The sequence below is a fragment of the Quercus robur genome, chromosome 6 (assembly GCF_932294415.1).
Source record: "Quercus robur chromosome 6, dhQueRobu3.1, whole genome shotgun sequence".
In the NCBI taxonomy this organism is placed as follows: Eukaryota; Viridiplantae; Streptophyta; class Magnoliopsida; order Fagales; family Fagaceae; genus Quercus; species Quercus robur.
The window spans coordinates 3,411,788-3,431,917 of NC_065539.1; the positions used below are offsets into that span (position 1 = coordinate 3,411,788).

The 20,130-nt window shown below is 34.0% G+C and overlaps 1 protein-coding gene and 1 pseudogene across 1 annotated transcript; one reads left to right on the forward strand and one right to left on the reverse strand.

The window, feature by feature from the left end:
• The first annotated feature begins 1,531 nt into the window (after nucleotides 1-1,531).
• On the forward strand, nucleotides 1,532-8,327 carry LOC126690624 (type I inositol polyphosphate 5-phosphatase 5). Its single transcript, XM_050385863.1, has 7 exons — nucleotides 1,532-1,805; nucleotides 1,958-2,062; nucleotides 2,443-3,061; nucleotides 4,044-4,237; nucleotides 4,351-4,459; nucleotides 7,661-7,809; nucleotides 7,917-8,327. The coding sequence occupies exons 1-7, from the start codon at nucleotides 1,693-1,695 to the stop codon at nucleotides 8,137-8,139; spliced, it is 1,512 nt and encodes a 503-aa protein (XP_050241820.1). The 5' UTR covers nucleotides 1,532-1,692; the 3' UTR covers nucleotides 8,140-8,327.
• Nucleotides 8,328-8,512: 185 nt separating this feature from the next.
• Nucleotides 8,513-10,172, reverse strand: LOC126690625 (putative ETHYLENE INSENSITIVE 3-like 4 protein; annotated as a pseudogene).
• Between the last annotated feature and the right edge of the window lie 9,958 nt (nucleotides 10,173-20,130).

Below are 20,130 nucleotides of genomic sequence, written 5' to 3' on the forward strand. Positions count from 1 at the left end.
GATCCATTAGAATACGGACATATGTCTAATCTTGAACACATATCCGCAATCCAATATATCACTAACCACTAGATAGAAGTCGGATCCTTTATTTTTTTGGCAGAGAGGAGATGTATTAATGATGTGATGTGGATGTACTTATGTGTTTTTTTAGTTAATTGTTGGGCTGGGACCTTCAACGGTTTTGACTCTTTGCCATTCCAACTCCCAAAAAGTCATCCGAAAGAGTTGGCGCCAGAATCTCATCCTCTAGAACAGAGCCACATATGGAAAAATAAAATAAAAAATGGTTATGAACAAAATCAGCAAAAATTAAAAATAAATTTCAAACAAAATTTGTGGACAATAAAAACAGGGAATTTATTTTTCTCTCTTTCTCAAATTGTACCACAAAAAAAAAAAAAAAAAAAAATTCAAATTCAAATTCAAATCAAATCTTGCTGAAACAACCAGTAAGATATAGTATTAATTAATGAATGAATGTCTTCGTCAGATAGGTTTTCAAAGTCACATGGCAATGTTGATATGATCATCAAAACAGATAGAATCACCGCAGTTGCTGCCGCCTCCGCGATCAACAGCCCTAGTAGTATAGACTCTCCTACCAACTCTATCAAGAACGGAAAGAAAAAGAGGGTACTCATTTTTTTTTTTTTTTTTTTTTTTTTTTGTGGGTGTAATTGTTATTTTCTAAAAAAATATATTTTCATTCATTTTTTATTATTATAAATTTGATGTTTTTTTATTCATGCATACTTATTTGTTTAGAAGAATATGTAGTTATTTATTAGGTTTTTGATTTTTTTTTTCCAATGTGGGAGTAATTTTTTTTTTTTTTAATTTTTGGGAAATAGAATCTGTACTTATTGGTTTTTTCCTTTTTCATCTTTTGGGGTAAAAAAATAAAAAAAGTCTATTATTCCAAAGATTTTCAGTTCAAAGCGAGATGAGAGAGGAGGCTCAGATGAAGATATATTCAAATCAGATGATGGTGGAATTGATCTTGGTATCTTTCTCTCTCCCTCTCTTTCTATTAGGGTAGGACATGCACTACAATTTTAGGTTTTTTTTTCTTTAATATTATTTAAATAAATGGTTTTGTATTATTTTGGTAGTAATATATTACTATTATTTTGTTTTTCATTGTTATAGATTTGGAGAAGAGTTTTGCAACAAGGAGAAAAACTTTATTGGAGACTCATGTATTAAGAAAGGGTTTCACAGCAGGTATGTGTTACGTCATAGGTGCATATAAGCCCTAAATTTTTTCAACACATTGTTAAATGCAGAATATTATATTGTGAAAAATATTCATATGACATGGCATTGAAAATCTTCTTGATGTTGATGTTGTTATCATAATAAATTTGTGGGTCCGTTCAGGATTGAATCTAGTGTAATAAGCACAGGCCACGTACCCATTAACCCTAGACTAGTCTCTCTCTCTCTCTCTCTCTCTCTCTCTCTCTCTCTCTCTCTCTCTCTCTCTCTCTCTATATATATATATATAATTTTGGTAGTTTACCTAAGAACAATATTTTCTTATTGTTTGCCATATATTTAATTATAAGGGTGAAGAAAAAAATCAAACAGGCACAGTGAAAATTTTGATGTCTGATAATGACCCTTAGGGCTTATCATCTGAAAATGGTTAATCTTAGACTTTAGGAGTTCTGAAAAATGTAGAACATTATGTTAATCTCTTATCTACTCTCAGAAAGACAGACCAGTCCAGAGATTGAAGGCCTAAACCTGTCCACATTTGAAGAGTCTATGATGCCAGCAACTGAACTACAAGATATTAGGTATGAATTAATGTTCTTATTTCTTGTTTGAGTGATCTTTAGTTGCTTTTGATCCGACTCCTATAAGAGAGGAGGGTTTAGTACACTGAGTGCAATGAAATAAACTCGTCACAATATTTTCTTAACGTGAGAACGCTGTGATTGGGTTGCAGATTATTCGTAGCAACATGGAATGTGGGAGGAAAGACACCCAACAATGGCCTCAACCTTGAAGACTTTTTGCAGACTGAGGACTCTGCAGACATATATGTACTGGGGTATGATAAAAGTCACAAAAATTTACATTGTTTTGATCTTCTATATATGTCAACTTCATCAAATGACAGACCAATCACAGTACAAAGCTTTTGTCTCACAATCTTTGTAAAGCAACATCTTATCAAAAAATAGTTTTTGAGAAAGGATAGATGTAAATGGAAGATTGACCAGATTATTAGAACCTAGAAGTAGACTTAATGTTTCATGATATGGTATTGCATATGAACTTCAATTAGAAGTCGTATCTATTTGGTACAACTTTTTTCAGCTTTTTGAAAATTGGCTGTTTCACTATGACTCTCCCATCTAGTGTTTGCTACCATCAATTTCAATCAAAATCAACTGCTGTCTAACATTTTTTTTCTTCATATATATTCAGGTTTCAAGAAATTGTTCCTCTAAGTGCTGGAAACGTTTTGGTGATAGAAGACAATGAACCTGCAGTAAAATGGCTGGCCCTCATAAGCCAAGCATTGAATAAACCACAGTATGAATCCATCTACTCTTCTTCTGATATAGGGCCTGGTTCCAAAGTCTCAAACAACAACATCACGAGGGACTCATCAAAGTGCACAAGCAGTCTTAACTTCTTCCAGAGGCCTTCTCTCAGAGCAATTAGAAGGAGTTTCAGGGCAAATAGTACTCTTCTTAAGAGCTGTAATTGTCAGGACTCACCTTCCAGAGAGAGGTGGAGGGTACGAAAACTTAGTGAACCCTCAGGTAAATTATACTCAGCAGGATCTCATCAGATCGGTCGCCATAGTAGTGTGGAGGAATACCTTTCCATTGCAGAAATACCTTTCTCACCAACCTCACCTTCCTCACCCTCCTCACCCTCACCCACTTCACACAGCCAGATGAGTTACTCTCTTGTAGCAAGCAAGCAAATGGTGGGGATTTTCCTGTCTGTGTGGGCTAGGAAGGAGTTAGTGCCACATATTGGCCATCTCAGAGTCTCCTCGGTAGGAAGAGGAATAATGGGTTGCTTTGGAAACAAGGTAAGTTGAAAGTTAGTTGGTGCAATTCCTCTCATCTTGGCCCTCCTTAGTCTAAGTGTGCGTTTGCCGAGCAATGATTTTGCATTTTGTGTTTTTCTATTAGGTTCCACGACATTGTTTATAAACCAGCCAAATACTGAAAAACACAACAATAAACAGTAAATTTTAAGTCCCACAACACTATTTATAGTTTAAAAATACAGTGTTTTCAGTAATAAATTTTCAGTTTTCAACAAAATAAGCGGTATTCAAACAGGCTCTAAAGTGTCCGTTTGGCAAAATTATTTTTGCCAACTTATTTTACTATTTAGTTTATTTTTGCTACTATTTATAGGTTTCATTACACTTTTTAGTATTATTTATGGGTTTTACTATACTATTTTAACTAACTTTTACCTTTATTTACAGTACTTTTAGCAAAAAATTTTAAATTTCAGCAAAATAAACAAATCTCAAACATACTCTAAATATCTAATATGACAACAAAAAATGCACTACTGAATTGGATAGCCTCGAAGCTGGGAGTGCTGAACCTAAATTAGAAATTGATCAATTTTAGAGATACAAAATTTTTCACAAATTTTTTTTTTTAATTTTTTTATGTGTTAAGGCGACCAATTTTGTTTTGAGCAGTATCATTTTTATATGGTTGAACTATTGTCATAATAAAACCAATTTTGTTTTGAGCAGTGTCATTTTTATATGGTTGAACTATTGTCATTATTTTTATTATGCTTCAATCACAATAAGTCACATCAACTATTAAGAAAATCTGAAAAAGTCACACCACTTATTGTGAAATGTTGAAAAAAGTTGTGAAAAATTCCGCTCACTAGATTTATTGTTAGAAATTATTGAACCACTCTACAGTTTTGATGGTGGTCAACCTAGAGCTAATTTTGTAGTTTATTAAAAAATTAGTGTTTATTACACACCTTCTTACACACGCAAAAATTGCATTAATACGAGATTTTCTTTACAGGGATGTATATCAATGAGCATGTCATTGCACCAAACAAGCTTTTGCTTTGTATGCAGTCACTTGGCCTCTGGGGAGAAGGAGGGTGATGAACTAAAGAGGAATGCTGATGTGTGTGAAATCCTGAAGTGTACACAATTCCCTAAGATCTGCAAGAATCCAAATAGCCGAGCCCCAGAAAGAATTAATGATCACGAGTATGTGAATTGAAATAATTGATCTTTTTCATCTTTTTCCTCTTTTCCCATTCATATATAGTTCTCTGTATGTTTAATGTATGATTTTTGTTGTTATTATTATCAAATTTCAGTCGAGTAATTTGGCTTGGAGATTTGAATTATCGGGTAGCTTTGACCTATGAGGAAACAAGGGTTCTGTTGGAGGATAATGATTGGGACACTCTCCTGGAGAAGGATCAGGTTTGTACTTTAGTATGCCCACCACAAGCCTTTCAATATAGTCTTTGTCATTAATTGGAATATTACTTTTATGACATTTTTTTTGGAAGCAACCTCAAGGAAGAACTTCAATTAAAAACTCTTGCACAAGCTTGTAGACATTTTTCAATGTATTATAAGCAATTATTGAATAAAGAGTAGTGTTACAGCTCCAAATTATTTTATAAGATTTTTACAAACTATTGTTATGACTAATTTTTACTAGTTCTTATCTAAGCTCACAACAAACATAATTTTTTTTTCATTTATTAATAATTATTCACCATATCAGCAATTTGTGAAAAAATATATATAAAAAAAATTATATCTCTAGCATTTTCTTTGAATAAATTATTTATAAATCATGAGGTATAAGTATAATCTACCTTTGAGAAGTAATATTGGTGATTGAAAAGTATATATCCATTTGAAGTTATGATTCACAAGCATTCGAAAGGATATTATTATTATTATTATTATTATTATTATTATTATTATTATTTTCCCTTTGAGGTAAATGATAGAAATATCCAAATTAAGCTTTTCTAGGCAAAATAATTTTTAAGCGAGAGAAGGAGAGGAGGTGGGGGATTCCATATGAAGATTGAAGAGCCTGGAAATTATTTTGTGGCCATGAATTCAATCTTTGTTAAAATTGCATTCATGCAGGTTTTGAATACGAATAACAAACACATTATTTAAATGCAGTAATGGTGCATGAATGTTATGTGTTGTTTGAAAATACAACTAAATGGATGTCATAAGCACTATGTGGAAACACTTCCTTAGTATTTTGGAAAATACTAAATTTACTACTAATTTTATTTTATTTTTTTTAAAAAACTTAAGAAATAACATCACAATGAATATGTCGATGTCATTTCAACAATATCATAAATAACAGTATGAATTTCACTTCTATGAATTTTGCTTATATGATTGGCGTCAGTTCTTATAGCTAATGAGTGTGTTGATAATAGGGTGAAAAGTAAGATTCTGGGGGTTATTTGTAAGCTAGACATTGAGAAAGTCTATGATAATGTGAATTGGGAGGCTCTTTTAGATTTGTTGAAGAGAATGAGATTTTGGGTGAGATGGTGTAGATGGATTTGTACATGTATATCTACAGTCCAATTCTCTATCTTGTTTAATGGGTCTCCAATTGATTTTTTTGGGAGTTTGAAGGGGTTGAGTTAAGGGGACCGTTATCTCCTTTGTTGTTCCTGGTTATGATGGAGGTTTTCAGTAAGATGATGAAAAGAGTTGAAGGGGCTAGTTTACTTCGAGGTTTTAAGGCTGATGGCAAATGGGGTGGAGGTATATGTGTCTCGCATCTATTGTTTGCGGATGATATGATTCTATTTTGTGATGTAAATGAGGAGCAGATTCTACATGTTCGGATGCTTCTTCTTTGTTTCTAGGCCGTGACAAGTTTGAACGTTAATACTTTGAAGAGCGAGATAATTCCCATTAGGGAGGTTCCTAATGTCCTTGTCTTGGCAGAGATTTTGGATTGTCGGATTGAATCTTTGCCTATGACTTATCTTGGTATGCCATTGGGGGCATCCCACAAGTCCCCCACTATTTGGAATCCTATCTTGGAGAAAATTAAGCAGAAGTTGGCTGGGTGGAAGAAGATGTATTTGTCAAAAGGTGGAAGATTAATGTTGCTGAAGAGTACATTATCTAGTCTTCCTACTTACTTTTTATCTCTTTTTACTATTCTCACGCATGTGGCCAATAAAATTGAGAGGTTGCAAAGGGATTTCTTGTGGAGATATTCCAAGACTCATTTGGTGGGATGGGACAGGACGTATGCACCTTTGGAAAATTGTGGGTTAGGAGTAAGGAAATTAACTACTCTTAATAAAGTCTTACTAGGGAAATGGTTGTGGCAGTTTGGGGTTGAGGAGACAAGGCTTTGGAGAAGGGTTGTAGCTCTAAAATTTGGGGAAGAATGGGGGGGATGGACCTTCAAGCTAGATAGAGGGGATGGGTGTGGTTTATGGAGAAGTATCCGAATGGGTTGGGAGGTTTTTAGCAAAAATATTCGATTTGAGGTAGGGGTGGGGGATAGAGTGAAGCTTTGGACAGATCATTGGTGTGGGGAGTCTCCACTTCAGTTAACCTTTCTGGATGTGTATAAGATTGCTTCCAATAAAGAGGTGTTAGTGGCTTCCTCTCTTGAACGATTAGGGACAGAGGAACGAAGAAGTTGTGATGTTCGTTTCATTTGGAGACCAAATGATTGGAAAATGGGTGGTGTGGATGAATTACTCCCTACTTTGGGCTCTAATTTACCTAATCCTGAGAATGGAGATTGTATGCGATGGAAGTTAATGAAGAATGGAGATTTTGACATCTAATCTTTTTATAATAAGTTAAGAAACCCCTTACCCATAATCTTTCCTTGGAAACGTGTTTGGAAGGTTAAAACTCCTCGGCGAGTTTCTTTCTTTGTATGGATTGCTGTATGGAATAAGATCTTTACAGGTGACAATTTGAGGGGTAGGGGGATGGATTTTGTTGATTGGTGCATTATGTGTCGTTGTAATGGAGAGACGGTAGATCATTTGCTACTTCATTGTGGTAAGACTTACTGGTTGTGGAGTTTGGTTTTTAGATCTTTTGGGATTTCTTGGGTCTTGTCAAGATCGGTTGCGAATACTCTCTTTGGTTGGTGGAATTGGCTTGGAAAGCATTCATCCAACATTTGGAATTTAGCTCCATTGTGTATAATGTGGTGTCTGTGGAAGGAACGAAATTGGAGGATGTTTGAGGACATAGAAAGTTCTGATTACCAACTATTGGCTTCTTTTAGTGGCTCACTTTTTGACTGGTCTAGGGATTGGGGACTCACCACTAGTGATTTTCTCCCAATGTTCCTTAGCTCTCTCTTTTGTAATTAGTAGCTTTTCTTTTTTTCTTTTTTCTTTGTTCTTTTTCCTTTTCTTTCTCTATAATCTTTCTTTGCCTTATGTTTTTTTTGCATAAGGTAGTTTTCTTAAATATACATCCTTATTACTTATAAAAAAAAATGATTGGTGTCATGTCAATTGTAAAACACATATAGTAACTTTATATTATCCTTAACATTACTTAGTTGTTTTACGTTAGAATTACCCTACTTTGATTTATTCTTACGTGTTGCTTGGCTAACCTACTTTTAAACATTGGGTCCAGTTGAATTTAGAGAGAGAAGCAGGTAGAGTATTTCCTGGTTTTGCTGAGGGAAGGATATATTTTGCCCCCACTTATAAGTATACACACAATTCAGATTCTTATGCTGGAGAAACAGTCAAATCCAAGAAGAAACGCCGCACCCCTGCATGGTACTCTCTCTTTTTCAACCTTAATAAGAGTGAATTAACTACCTAAAATCTTTGCATTGTATATATTGACAATGGAATTTAACAGTTTAAGCTTGATTGAGTTTCAGGTGTGATAGGATATTATGGCGTGGCAATGGCATTGAGCAGCTATCTTATATTCGTGGAGAATCAAGATTCTCGGATCACAGACCTGTGTGTGCTGTCTTTACAGTGGAAGTGGAAATAGAGAACAAGAACAATAATAGGTTCAGAATGGGCTATACATGCGCTGGTCAAAGATTTGATTTTGAAGATTGCATTCCTCAAAGGCACAGTTTGTATGAGTTATAATCAAATGTGCAATTCTTGTATATTTCATTAGGGTCTTATGGAAGAAGAGGGTATGAGACTCTTTTGATTTTTTTTTTTTTTTCAGCTATATCTTTTAACTTTTTCTTTGTAGAAGTATAACAAAACGAAGAGATTATATGAAGTATATAAGTAGGACACTAACTACAAAATTACATTTAATTTACATCTATATCGTTGTAATAAGGCTTTGATATTTGATCGATATTTATAGACATGGTAACATATGCATTACAAGAAATGGGAACAAGGGAAGGAAACATAATACTGTATAAGATTTCATTTCTAAAGCTACAAAAGTTGATATAAATATATAAGCTATGAAGTATAGCAACATGTGCAGCCAACTTTCTGTTTAAGCTTTGCTTCACTCAAATTCCAAATCCCAAATAGAAGTTGCTTCTGGATCATCTGAGCTCTCCTGTAATGAATTTAGATTCAAGTTCATGTTTTCTCTTAGGATCTCAAATGCTCCATTTAGATCCACATCTTCAATCCCGCTCCCCAGTTGCTTGCATAATCTACCATTGAACTTCCTAAGGCCTGATCACCAACTCCCTCTATAGTTGCATCATTGTTCTGATTAGCCTTTGCTAGCTCCATAGTCATCCAGTCAGGTAAAATTGGTCAATGTGTTTCAAAGGAGAGAGGAAGAGGATCATAGGAGGGGATGTTTCCTTGGTCATAATTGACTTCCTTTGTGGCATAAACACATTGATATTCATGGTCCATCCTCAAGTTCTTGTCCACAAAGCCCAAACTTATGTCACTCTGTGGACACTTAAGTTTTGGCAAGCATACAATGTGTCCATGGAGGCCTGTTCATCAAACACACACTTCCTTTTCTCACTGCTACATACAGTACTACTAGTACTAGATCCTCCTTCCTTCACTTTTACATTTTGATCATCTTCAATCTTGAGGCATTTCTCAGTATGTTGTAGAAGGGCTTCTTCTTGGTTCCCCACCTTAGACCAAGTTGAAGTCTCTTTAGATGTCATCTTATCTTGCAAACTCTTAGACTGTTTAACAAGCCTTCTCATTCTTATCCAAATTAGGAGACATGTGCTTGATCACTGCAGCCAAAACATTAACTTTCCAAGCCTTTTTAAGGTCATGGGGCCTATAAGGAGGTGGACCATGTTCCTGAGAGATTCCTTCTTGACCCCACCAAAGCTCTTCCCCTGTGGGCCACCAAGGAGGTGGTAGACCCCTCTCTAATGGAAACTTTCTTTGGGGAGGGATCCAATGTTGCATTAGAGCAGATAGAAGAGACCCCAAAGTAATATCTTGCAAGTCATGAAGCATATGCATATAAGAACTTGGGTCTAATTCATGACTTTCTTGGTCCAAAACTGGCAAGAAATCAGCAGTGGCAAGAGGAGCATCTTGATCGAATCTGACTTTTTCTTTCCACCAATGGCGTAAACTATCAGATGAGCCAGTGACAGGCTTTCCTTTCTCTGTGACTATACCATAGACGAAACCTTGTGCTTTACAAACTTCCATGATCTTCACCATGTACTTGAGGATAGCATCTTATGCCCTTGACATCTTTTTCCGATGAGATGCATCTTCTTGTTTTGCCAATGACTCTGGCTCCCCATTAAGCTTATCCTTGAGCTTTTGCAAGTGCATCCGATCCTTCCACATGCGCTTCTTGAGCTCATCGTAGTTGATATCTTCTGCTTCATCTTCACTTTTACTTATGGGGTCTATTTCTCCCTGGAATTCAACCATGGTTGCACTCATATTTAGCTATAAAAATGTGTATAATCAAATATATAGTCATGCATGCATGTAATATAGCCCGCTCTCTCTATATATACAAGGGTATTGAAGACCTCAATGGCGTTTTTTGAGCAGGAATAAAATTGGGAACATAAATATTAAGGCTTAATAAGGACAAATTACCATTAACGAGGTGATTGGTGACCTCTAAAGTTTCTTGAGAGGGTAAGGAGATCATGTGGGGGATAGAGGAATTTGAGGAAATGGTACTTTTTGGCATGTAAGTGAGTGATGCAATAGAGGCCATGAGCAGAAGACAGCTCTTAATTCCTCTTGCTTTGCATGAGGGACACATATGTATATGTTGCATATGCCTATCTTGCATGCTTGTTCGTAACAAATTTAATATATAAAGAATACTATTCAAGATATGCGGCCATATCATATATACTTGTTCACTTACTATATATATCACGTTTTTTTCTAATTAAAAACTAAAAAGTATATGTTTTAATATTATCTTTAAGTAAATGAGCTGATCCTGATTCTTGACTAAGGCTCCTGGTGATAGATGAATGATAATGTAAGAACAAATGTAGAAGGGGTGAAAAGGATGAAGTTCACCGCCATCAACATGAACATTTAGCCAGTCACTCATGTATATATATAATATTGTTAAGTGTTGAATTTGAATAAGCAATTAATGGGGTGTAATTAGTTTAGCTTTTCTAGCTAATATATCGTTAACCTAACATTATCTTTTGTATTTAGTTTTTTAGTCAGTGTTTGTTCCAACTCTCATCTTATAATCTCAAAAATATAAATATAATACATGTAAACACTTTTATGCATGAGTGTAACAATTCGTTCAATCCTATTGTGGGTTTCAATTTGGTATCAGAGTCATTCAATCTTCATAGCCTACAACTCTTCTTCATCTTCCTCCACTATCCACCCAACCAAGTATTATTCCCTAACACCTATGCCTTTTTTATGTGTTAGAATATAGATATTTAAAAAATGTGGACATTTTCATATCAATTATGAATATTAATGTAAAATAGTGGATGTAAATGAGTATGAGAGGAAAATTAAAAATTTCCCTTTCAACATTATTATAGCATTGAGTATGTCGAGAGATGTTTGTTTTACAAATTTATAAATTGGTATTATTTACATAATATTCACATTAAATAAAGTACACACATATTTAAGTGTCAGTTCTTATCAAAACAGACTCAACCTAGCTAGGTTTAAGCCTTCACATATGATTTCTTGCTCTCTCTTTTTTTTAGCTGTGAGGATAGCTAGTTATTATTGTCATAAACAAACAAGTTATTTTATAGAAACAACTGAAGCATTAACTTTTATTATTATAAAAATTGGATCTTAATCATCTTTTTAAAGAAAATAATGATTTTGAAGAATATAAGACCTTATGGAGGCTCTTTCTATTTAATGATCGAACCTTCTTGTTATAATTTAATTAAATTGCTAGGGTTATTATCATAATTGTGGGGAAGTCATTAACGAGATCTCAGTTGAGGTCAATCCTTCACGGACTCTCGATCATCAAAATGGGTCTTGCAACAAAAGAGAACACCTATATACTACACCTGAGACCAAGCAATGGGGTTAACTAGAAGTGCTCTTCAGGTTAAGCAATGGGTGTTTTGGTTTTTTTTTTTTTTTTTTTTCATAGCTTTGCATGGAGATATGTCTCTGATATTTACAAGGTCTTCTCTATGAGGGTGAAATTGAGATTCTACTCTCCCTTGAATCCGGGATCAAGTCAATCACCTAGCACTCCTAAGGAAAGTCAGAGGAGGAGTGTGTGAATGACAACATCCTATTCTTGCCTTTTCGGACTACACCACCAATAATTTAATTTTTCAAACAACAATAAATGTGATTATTAGCGCTGTTTGGAAGCAATAAATGTGAATGTGGGGATTGTACTTTGCAAGCTATTATTGGGTACTCCAAGAGTGTACTCCATTCCTCTCATAAAGAGGTGGGTCCTACCCACCATGGGGCTCACTCTTATATGAAAGGGAGGGAGTATACTCCCAAAGTATCAAATAAATTTTCATACTTTGCACGAAAAATGTTAACTTGCACTTTTCAAACATTCCACAAATTGCTTGCTATCTTCATATAATAAAGGAGGCTTGCTTAGCTAATCTCTATGGCCAAAGGTGGTCATTGAGACTCGATCTTCCCATGCTAGTCAAGGTGGTGGATGAAAATTGAATTCAAGGTAAATTTGAGATTCTACTCTCCCTTGAATTCGAAGATCAAACCAATCACCCTACACTCCTATGGAAGTTCGAGGAAGAGTGGGTGAAGGATATCCTCTCCCTACCTTTTCAAATTGCAAGGCTAATCATGCATTATCAAAAAAATAAATGGGATTAATGGTGGTGGAAGCAATAAATGCAAGGAAAATTATACTTTATTCCTCTACTATACACCATATTACATTTACTCATCTAAAGTATGAGAATGCACATTTATCCCCTAAATTATACTTCATTTTACACATATCCTCTAATCTATGAGAATGCACATTTTACCCCTTTAAGCTATACCAATTTTACACTTATAATCCCCAAAACTATGATAATGCACACTTATTTTCCTAAACTATTACCCATGGGATGGAGTGCAAAGTGTTACACATATAATAGTTTATAGGGGTAAGTGTGTACTCTTATAATTTAGAAGGGCAAGTGTTAGACAATAATTTAGGGGGATAAGTGTAAAAATGAGTATATTTTAGAAAGGTAAAGTGTAATTTTCCCTAAATGCATTTAAAGTGTACAAAACCTCATGTCAACTTGAATTTCTCAAACATTTCATGAACCGCTTGTTATCTCCATACGATAAAGGAGGCTTGCTTAGCCAATTTCCATGGCCAATTAAGGGGTACAATCCTCCTGTGTGAACATCATGTCGATCGGCATAGATCATGCCCTAAAATTGAGGTGGTGGATGAAGACTGAATTGAGGATTTAGAAGCCCTAGTAGAGGGTTTGGCTTGATTGTGGACATACTGTGTTTGAATCCATTGGGCTTGGAACCCACGGTCCTACAAATTGGGCCCAAAGCCTTCATCCCACAAAATTGGTGATTAACAAGCCTCCCCAAGAATTGGATGGCAAGCTTTAAACTGGTCTGCATTGTTACAACAAGCTATCGTTAATTGATTTAAACTGATATCTAGGGTTAATTATTATCCTAGTCGTGACTAGTATCCCTCACCAAATATTGAAGGGATTATTTTATTATGATTGAAGGGGACAGTTACACATCATTTTTTTTTTTTTTTTTTGAAAGCACAGTGACACATCATTTTAACTTTCTGTAGTAGATGCAGTTTTTATCATTTATTAAACATGAATATTTAAGTAGTTACGTAGTTATGTGTGTATAGGCTTAAAGGATATTTGCATGATTCTAGAGAATAAGAAATAGCACCCTCTTAATTAACCTCTAGTAGTCTCTTCGATTATCATGATAAAGAGAAGATTTACATGATTCTCTAGGCAGCTTGACCAGTTCGAGCATACCTTAGCAGAAAATAGAAAAGCGATGTGGCTTTCCAACAGCAATGTTTCAAAGAAGAGGAGGCATTTAAACCTTAATCAATCACTGAAACTATCGAAATTAAAATACAGAAATTGATCGCGAGATACCATCAGAGAAGTCAGACCCCCCGTCAGGATAAGAATTTCAAATCTTTGGACTAGCTAGGATTACAGAGAAAATTTTGCTTACAAAAAAGAAAAAATAGAAGGTAATCAATGAAGGAAATGCACCTGAAAAAAATAAAGGCTGAATTAATTAAGTACAATTTGCCCCTTAAAATTCAAGGTTGTTTTTATTTTGGCAATTTTCGTATGAAAGTTTTCATTTTATCCTTTATGTTTGATTCCGTTTAAGGGTTTTTGACATTTAATTTCATCAAGCTTCAAAAAAAGTTAATATAAGTTTCTAGCTCTGTGTTGGGATCAATTTTTATGATTAAGTTCTTCTAATTGCGGGTATATAATCCATGATATTAATTTTGTAGGGACACGTTTTGCAGCCCAGTACAATAAATTTGTAGAGAGTGGGTCAAAGAACTAGGCTTTAGTGCATGGATAACAGTTAATATGGTGTTCATGACAATCAAACAAAGATGAACTGAGTTTATCAAAGAAAGTTTGTTTTTGGCCCAATCCGAGGAGTTTTGTTCTAATAAATATTGAATGAGAATGGTTCCAGGAGTTCTTGAGATTGCTACAGTGCTTTTTCTTCTCCTCCCCCTGATCTCTGGGGTCTCAACTCTTATTTATACTACCTATCTTCCTTCATCTCTACCCTACACATGGATAGATGATGGTTTATCCCGATACTTGTCCCATCAGCCCCCTCTAGAAGTCTTCTGGGGTGGTTGTAAGACTGCAATAATACTGTGTAGTGGTCACTTCCTCATTAATGTGGCCAGGGAGCTAGATGGGGTGCATTCAATGCGGTGACAGCAGCTTTTCCCAAGATATTTTTGGATTCTTCTTTGTCTTCTGTTCCTACAAGGCTTATCCATATTTCTAGAACTTCATGGATCGCACCTCTAGATGGCAGGCATCCTTTACGGACCTCGGCCTTGACTAGCCGAGGACAAATTCATCCTCGGCACAAACTCCTAGGCCATTATATTCAATATTGTCTTCCTTATCCATTAGCATGGGGTTCCTTGACTATACTTATCCATCCTCGGACGGCCCCTTATCCTCGGCTAGGACCCTAGGCCCAAAGCCCAATTGTATGATCTGGGCCCATGACCCCACAAATTTCATGGCTTCTTCTTTCTAGAAAGTTCAGTTTTGTCATGTTCGTAATCGTAAACTATGTAATTTTGTAATTCACAGGCTCATTATACAAGCTAGATCTTCTAATCCTCTTTTTTGTTTGGATGAAATCTATTCTACCAATATTCATGATATATACAATGTTGATTTGTTAAGCAAGGAATAAAAAGTTGCTTTCATTTGTTTCTTAAAAAAGGGGAGAAATAAAAAAAAAGTTTTTCTTACAAAGAGTTTTCAAGAACAAAAATGTTATTCAATATTTGCAGAAAATTTTAGGTTCATCATTCAAATCACCCTCTCTCTAGATTTGGGAAAAGTCAAAGGAAGGGTCCCTTAGGCCTTGGATGGTTCTCCATAGCTTGCGGCTGCAAATGGTGTTTTATGGAGTATGTCCTAGGGCTTAAAGTAGATTGGGCTATGGAAGTCAAAGTTTCTAGGCCTATGGGTGCATGAACTCAGGCTTCAGGTTTGTAACATATGGGCTTCCGATGAAAAACTATTTTTTCAGATTCTTTGGGAATTGGGACCCTTAAATTCTCTCACTTTCAGTGATTTCTTTAGTTGAAACTTGAGGGTGAGGCAATGAGCCTTATAGCACAAACAAGCAGCTTGGCAATGTTAGGTGTGGAAGTGGAAATCCAAATTATCCAGTATGATGACCTCTTTATGGAAATCCAAATTATCCAGTATGATGACCTTTCTTTTTTAATAATTAGAAGAAAAAAAAATCCTTCTATTCTATGTCATTATGTCATCGTGTACACAACTCAATTTCTCTAGCGAGCACTGAGTTGTAATAATTTCTCTTTTATTCTCAATTATATAATTATTCATCCCATAATTAGCATGATTGTCACCCTTTAATTAGTTTTCCCATTTTAAATCATCTAACTTTTTGAAGCTTTATAATATGGATACTATCATGATACCTGTAAGGACACGATTAGTTCCCAAAGCCCAAAAGGAAAAAGATTAAGGCCCAAAGAGCACAAAACAATGAATTTGTAAAGAGTGGGCCTAGAAACTAAACTTCAATGAGTTGTACCGTGATCACAATAGGCTAATTGTTACTTAAAAGCATAAACAAATAGTTTGGGTAAGGAAAATCCTCCTTAGCAATGTCCGAGGAAGATTGTTCTTATATATTTCTTTTAGATTTAAACACAATCACAGTTCTTGTGTGTACAATGATTTTTCTACTGATTCTCTGATGATCCCCTTGTAATGGGATTTTTCTTCTTTATATCTCCATATTTTACTTCAACTCAGCCCTCCACGTGTAAATCAGATTGCTGGCTTTGATACTTGTCCCATTAGCACTGTCCTAAAGTCTTTATGGGTAGCTGTAAAGCTGAATATTACTATTCAGGTATCACCTCCATATTAATGTGATCAGGGGGTTAGCTGTAAAGCATAAAGCATTCAATGCAGTGGTAGCAACTTTCTTCTCAGATATTCCTAGCTCCCTTTTGTCTTATCCCCACTTGATGTTTATCCTTGCCAGCATGATCGTCTGTTACTTTGTTCTTGATGAAAGGTCGGACTTATGACCTCTACCCTATTTAGCCGAGGAGGTACTTCTCCTCAGACAACACTTCAAGTTCCTCTTGACCCAACTCTTTCCACAGACTACTATCCTGTAGGTTTCCGTCACTATTACCTGTCCTCGGACTACTTGATGTTCTCAGACATGGCCCACGACCCAATACCTATATTTGGGCCCTTTATCCCTACAATATCCATATTCATATTGTCTGTTTATTAAATCGTAGACTGAACATAGAACAAAAGCACAATATCATTTCAATCTAAATCTATCAAAACTAAATGCCACATCCATTAAAGTATAAAGAAAAAAAGCAAAAGAAAACTAGCACACGATGTCTTAAAAGCCAGGTAAAAATGGAGGGATGAGAGTAAAAGGTTAGCAACGTAATGGCCTTATCTTTATCAGTTTATTTGATATATCTTGTTTATTATAACAAATGGTTTTTTATTAGTATAAAATAAAATAAAAAGTACATTCTTTCTAAGGGATTAGGAGTAAAGATGAAAATAAGCTCAATCAATTCATACAGATTGGTAGCCTAAAAAGATAGGAGAAAGCCTACTTTGGCATCCTTATTCCTTAGCATTTGAAGGATATGATTAAAGTTAAAAGTTAAAACAGGAAAATCCTGATTTTAGTGTGCTTTTTCTCTTTACCTTTGGGTAAAGACATATAATATGACATTGACAAGCAAAAATGTTTGTCAAGGCAGCTCCTAGATGATCCACACGGAGCTGGAAAAATATGACAATGGGGCCAGGGTCAAATTAAGGATCTAAAAGATGGACAAAGGCAATCTCAATAGCATCACCAAGTTTGTTTTTTGGTTTTATTATTTATTTAAATTCATAGAATAAATATTTATATACATGTAATTTGGGAAAAGAAATCTTTAGGCATTTACTTTTATTCATATATTATTAAAGTGGCACCAATCATTTTTTATTTTGATAAATTATTATAAGTGGAGGATAGAAGATTTGAATTTTGATTCTCTTTATAAAGACACCAATTATATTTGTTGTCATGTTACTTTATATTTTATAAGTTTTTTATAACAAAATTTGTAGCAATTTTAACATTTTTCACTAACATAGCTTCTTCTTTTTTCTTTTTTTTTTTTAGAAAATTCATTAACATAGCTAGCCCTTATTTTCTTGAAGTTTGTTTATTTTTATCTTCAAATTTCATCTTACTTTCATTGTCAGTGTACAATATGCAGACATTTTTAGAGTCCTATGTGTATTTGATGCTCTTTTGTAATTTGATACATAAACTAATCCAAAACAAACTTGAAAGATATTCTTCTTATATGTTTCATTTTCCTTAAAATGAAAAAGAAAAAAAAAATTGGAGTCAAAATTCTATAAGTTTTTTAACTAATTTGGAACACATTTAATGTATTGTCCCACACACTTGAAGAGCTATGGGGTATCATATAAATATAGTTCTAGCCATGCACGTTAGAAAATTAACTCTCTACAATAGCTATCAATGTACGTTCTTGACTCCTTGTGCATAGGCATAACGTGCCTTGCTTGACCTCTTATCTATTTTTGGGTCAACAGTTGAATAATATAAAACAAGCTGGGGATTTAATTTATTTCATTTTCATTCTAAGGAGAATATAACTCCATTTTTGTCTAATTTATTTTTATTTTTTGATTAAAAAAATCAATGAACATATATAAAATATTACCAAACCAAATTAGAAGGGCAGAGGAAAGAGGATAGTGCACTCATGGACAGAGGAACAAATTAGAAGGGCAGGTTTGGTACTCAGAAATTGATTCATAAATGAAATTACTATTTCTTTGTAAACATTGTTCAATTATTTTGTTACATATTCTTTAGAAGGAATGGTTATTCTTTAAATTTTAAATGAGTAATAAAAATTTCTTACTAAAAGGCCTGTAATAAATATTCCTTAAGTCATGCAATAGCTTAATAAATTAAATTTTTAATTAAAAATTTAAAAAGTATGAATTTATATTTTTAAAAATCACTCATTTTTTTTAATCAAGTTTGTTTTATATATTATCATCTTATTCAAGCATGTGACTTTGTCATTTGTTAGAACTACACTCCTGATGATCCCAATAAAACACTTTAACAACCAATCCATTAAACCCATTAATAGGCCACATCCACCAGTAATACTTTTTTTTTTTTTTTTTTTGATAGGATCCACCAGTAATACCTAGTTTAGTTCAAGATGCCCTTATTTGTGTTTAATTTTATACTAAAGTACGCTTTTGGTCATTAAAACTTTGGATTGTTTTCACTTTGGTAATTTATGTTTTAAAATTTTCATTTTGGTCATTCATGTTTGATCTCATTTTTATTTTGGCCCTGGTATTCATTTATGGGTCATGTTAACGAGTGTCATACGGCATTGGTTAAGAATTCATTTTAGAAAAATTTTGACATCACTTTTATGGGAAATGAAAAAAACTGTCAAAACATTAATTTTTTTTTTTTTTCCATAAAAACTTTCTTTAATTAGATTCTTAACTAATGCCGTACGGCACTCGTTAACATTTCCCTTCATTTATATTAGTAACTTAACCGATAATTCCTTTCATGTTTAACTATTTTAGGAAATGTAGTGGGCTCGTATGACAATAATGGTACTCAAATAACAGTTTGTTACCTTAAAAAAAAAAAATTATATTCCTATCATTACTAATATAATTTCAACCAACCTTCTATTGATTTCTCCAATATTTCACCTAATCATAGACAACACATAATAGTTTGTTTCAATCCAGATCATAGAAAATTCCTCCATTTTTAATCACACAAACAACATGCATGCCATTTTTGCAGAGAACATCCCTCTATTCCTATGAAGCCATAAGCAAGGGCGAAAGCTTAGGGGAGTTGAGGGGGGACAATTGTCCCCCGCCAGCCCAAAAGAAACTTAAACAAATACTGACTAGTTATTAAAACCCCCCTTGGGCAATAGTTGTTTTAAGTTTTAACAAAAGACAGGCTTTTCCTTACTAGTTTTTATTATTATTTTGGATTGCTAGTCCTCTGATTGGGCAGCATGGAGGCAAACATTTTGGAACCACAAATGGCAGCACTGCAATTGCATTTTTTCTGCCACTGTTTGGTTCTTGTAAGAATTAAAAATTGTAGATTTCTGTCACAAGTTAGAGGACTGAAAATGTTCATAGTATGGTTTTAATTATTACAATTTCAACATTTTATGAGTCCATATTAATCAAAATAACATAAATTTACTTAAATTGTACTCTTTTTTTTTTTTTTTTGCAAATCCTCCCTCTTAAATGAAATTGGGCAGAAATTTGAGAAAATTTTTATTTCCAGTAGCTTATTTGCATAATATTTATCAAAAGAAATAGATTTTGAAAATTTTTATGTTAAATGTGTTATAAAAAATTAAAAGCAAATTTATTTGAAAAATAAAACTAAAAACTAAATTATTTAATAAAAAAATAGAAAAAAAAATTAAAAATCTGAACTTTTTTCAACAATTCCCAAATGCACACCCTAACTTTGACACAGACCATAAGGACAAATACCAACTGGCAATACAACCATCAACTCAAATTTTCCTCCTATAAACCCCATAAAAGCATGAATCTTGTTTATTGGCCACCAGCTTTTTCATTTACTAAACAATTGCTTCTTCTTTTTTACATTTTTTGTATGCTAAAAGTATAAAAGTATTCAGAAATATCTCCCTTCTACAATATCCCTTGTCAACAGACTGCTTTCCTGTTCCCTGCCCATTAAAAATCTATAGCCACAAATACCCACCTTTTCATTATTTTATAGCTTCCTTCCCATTCTACATTAGATTAATATGCA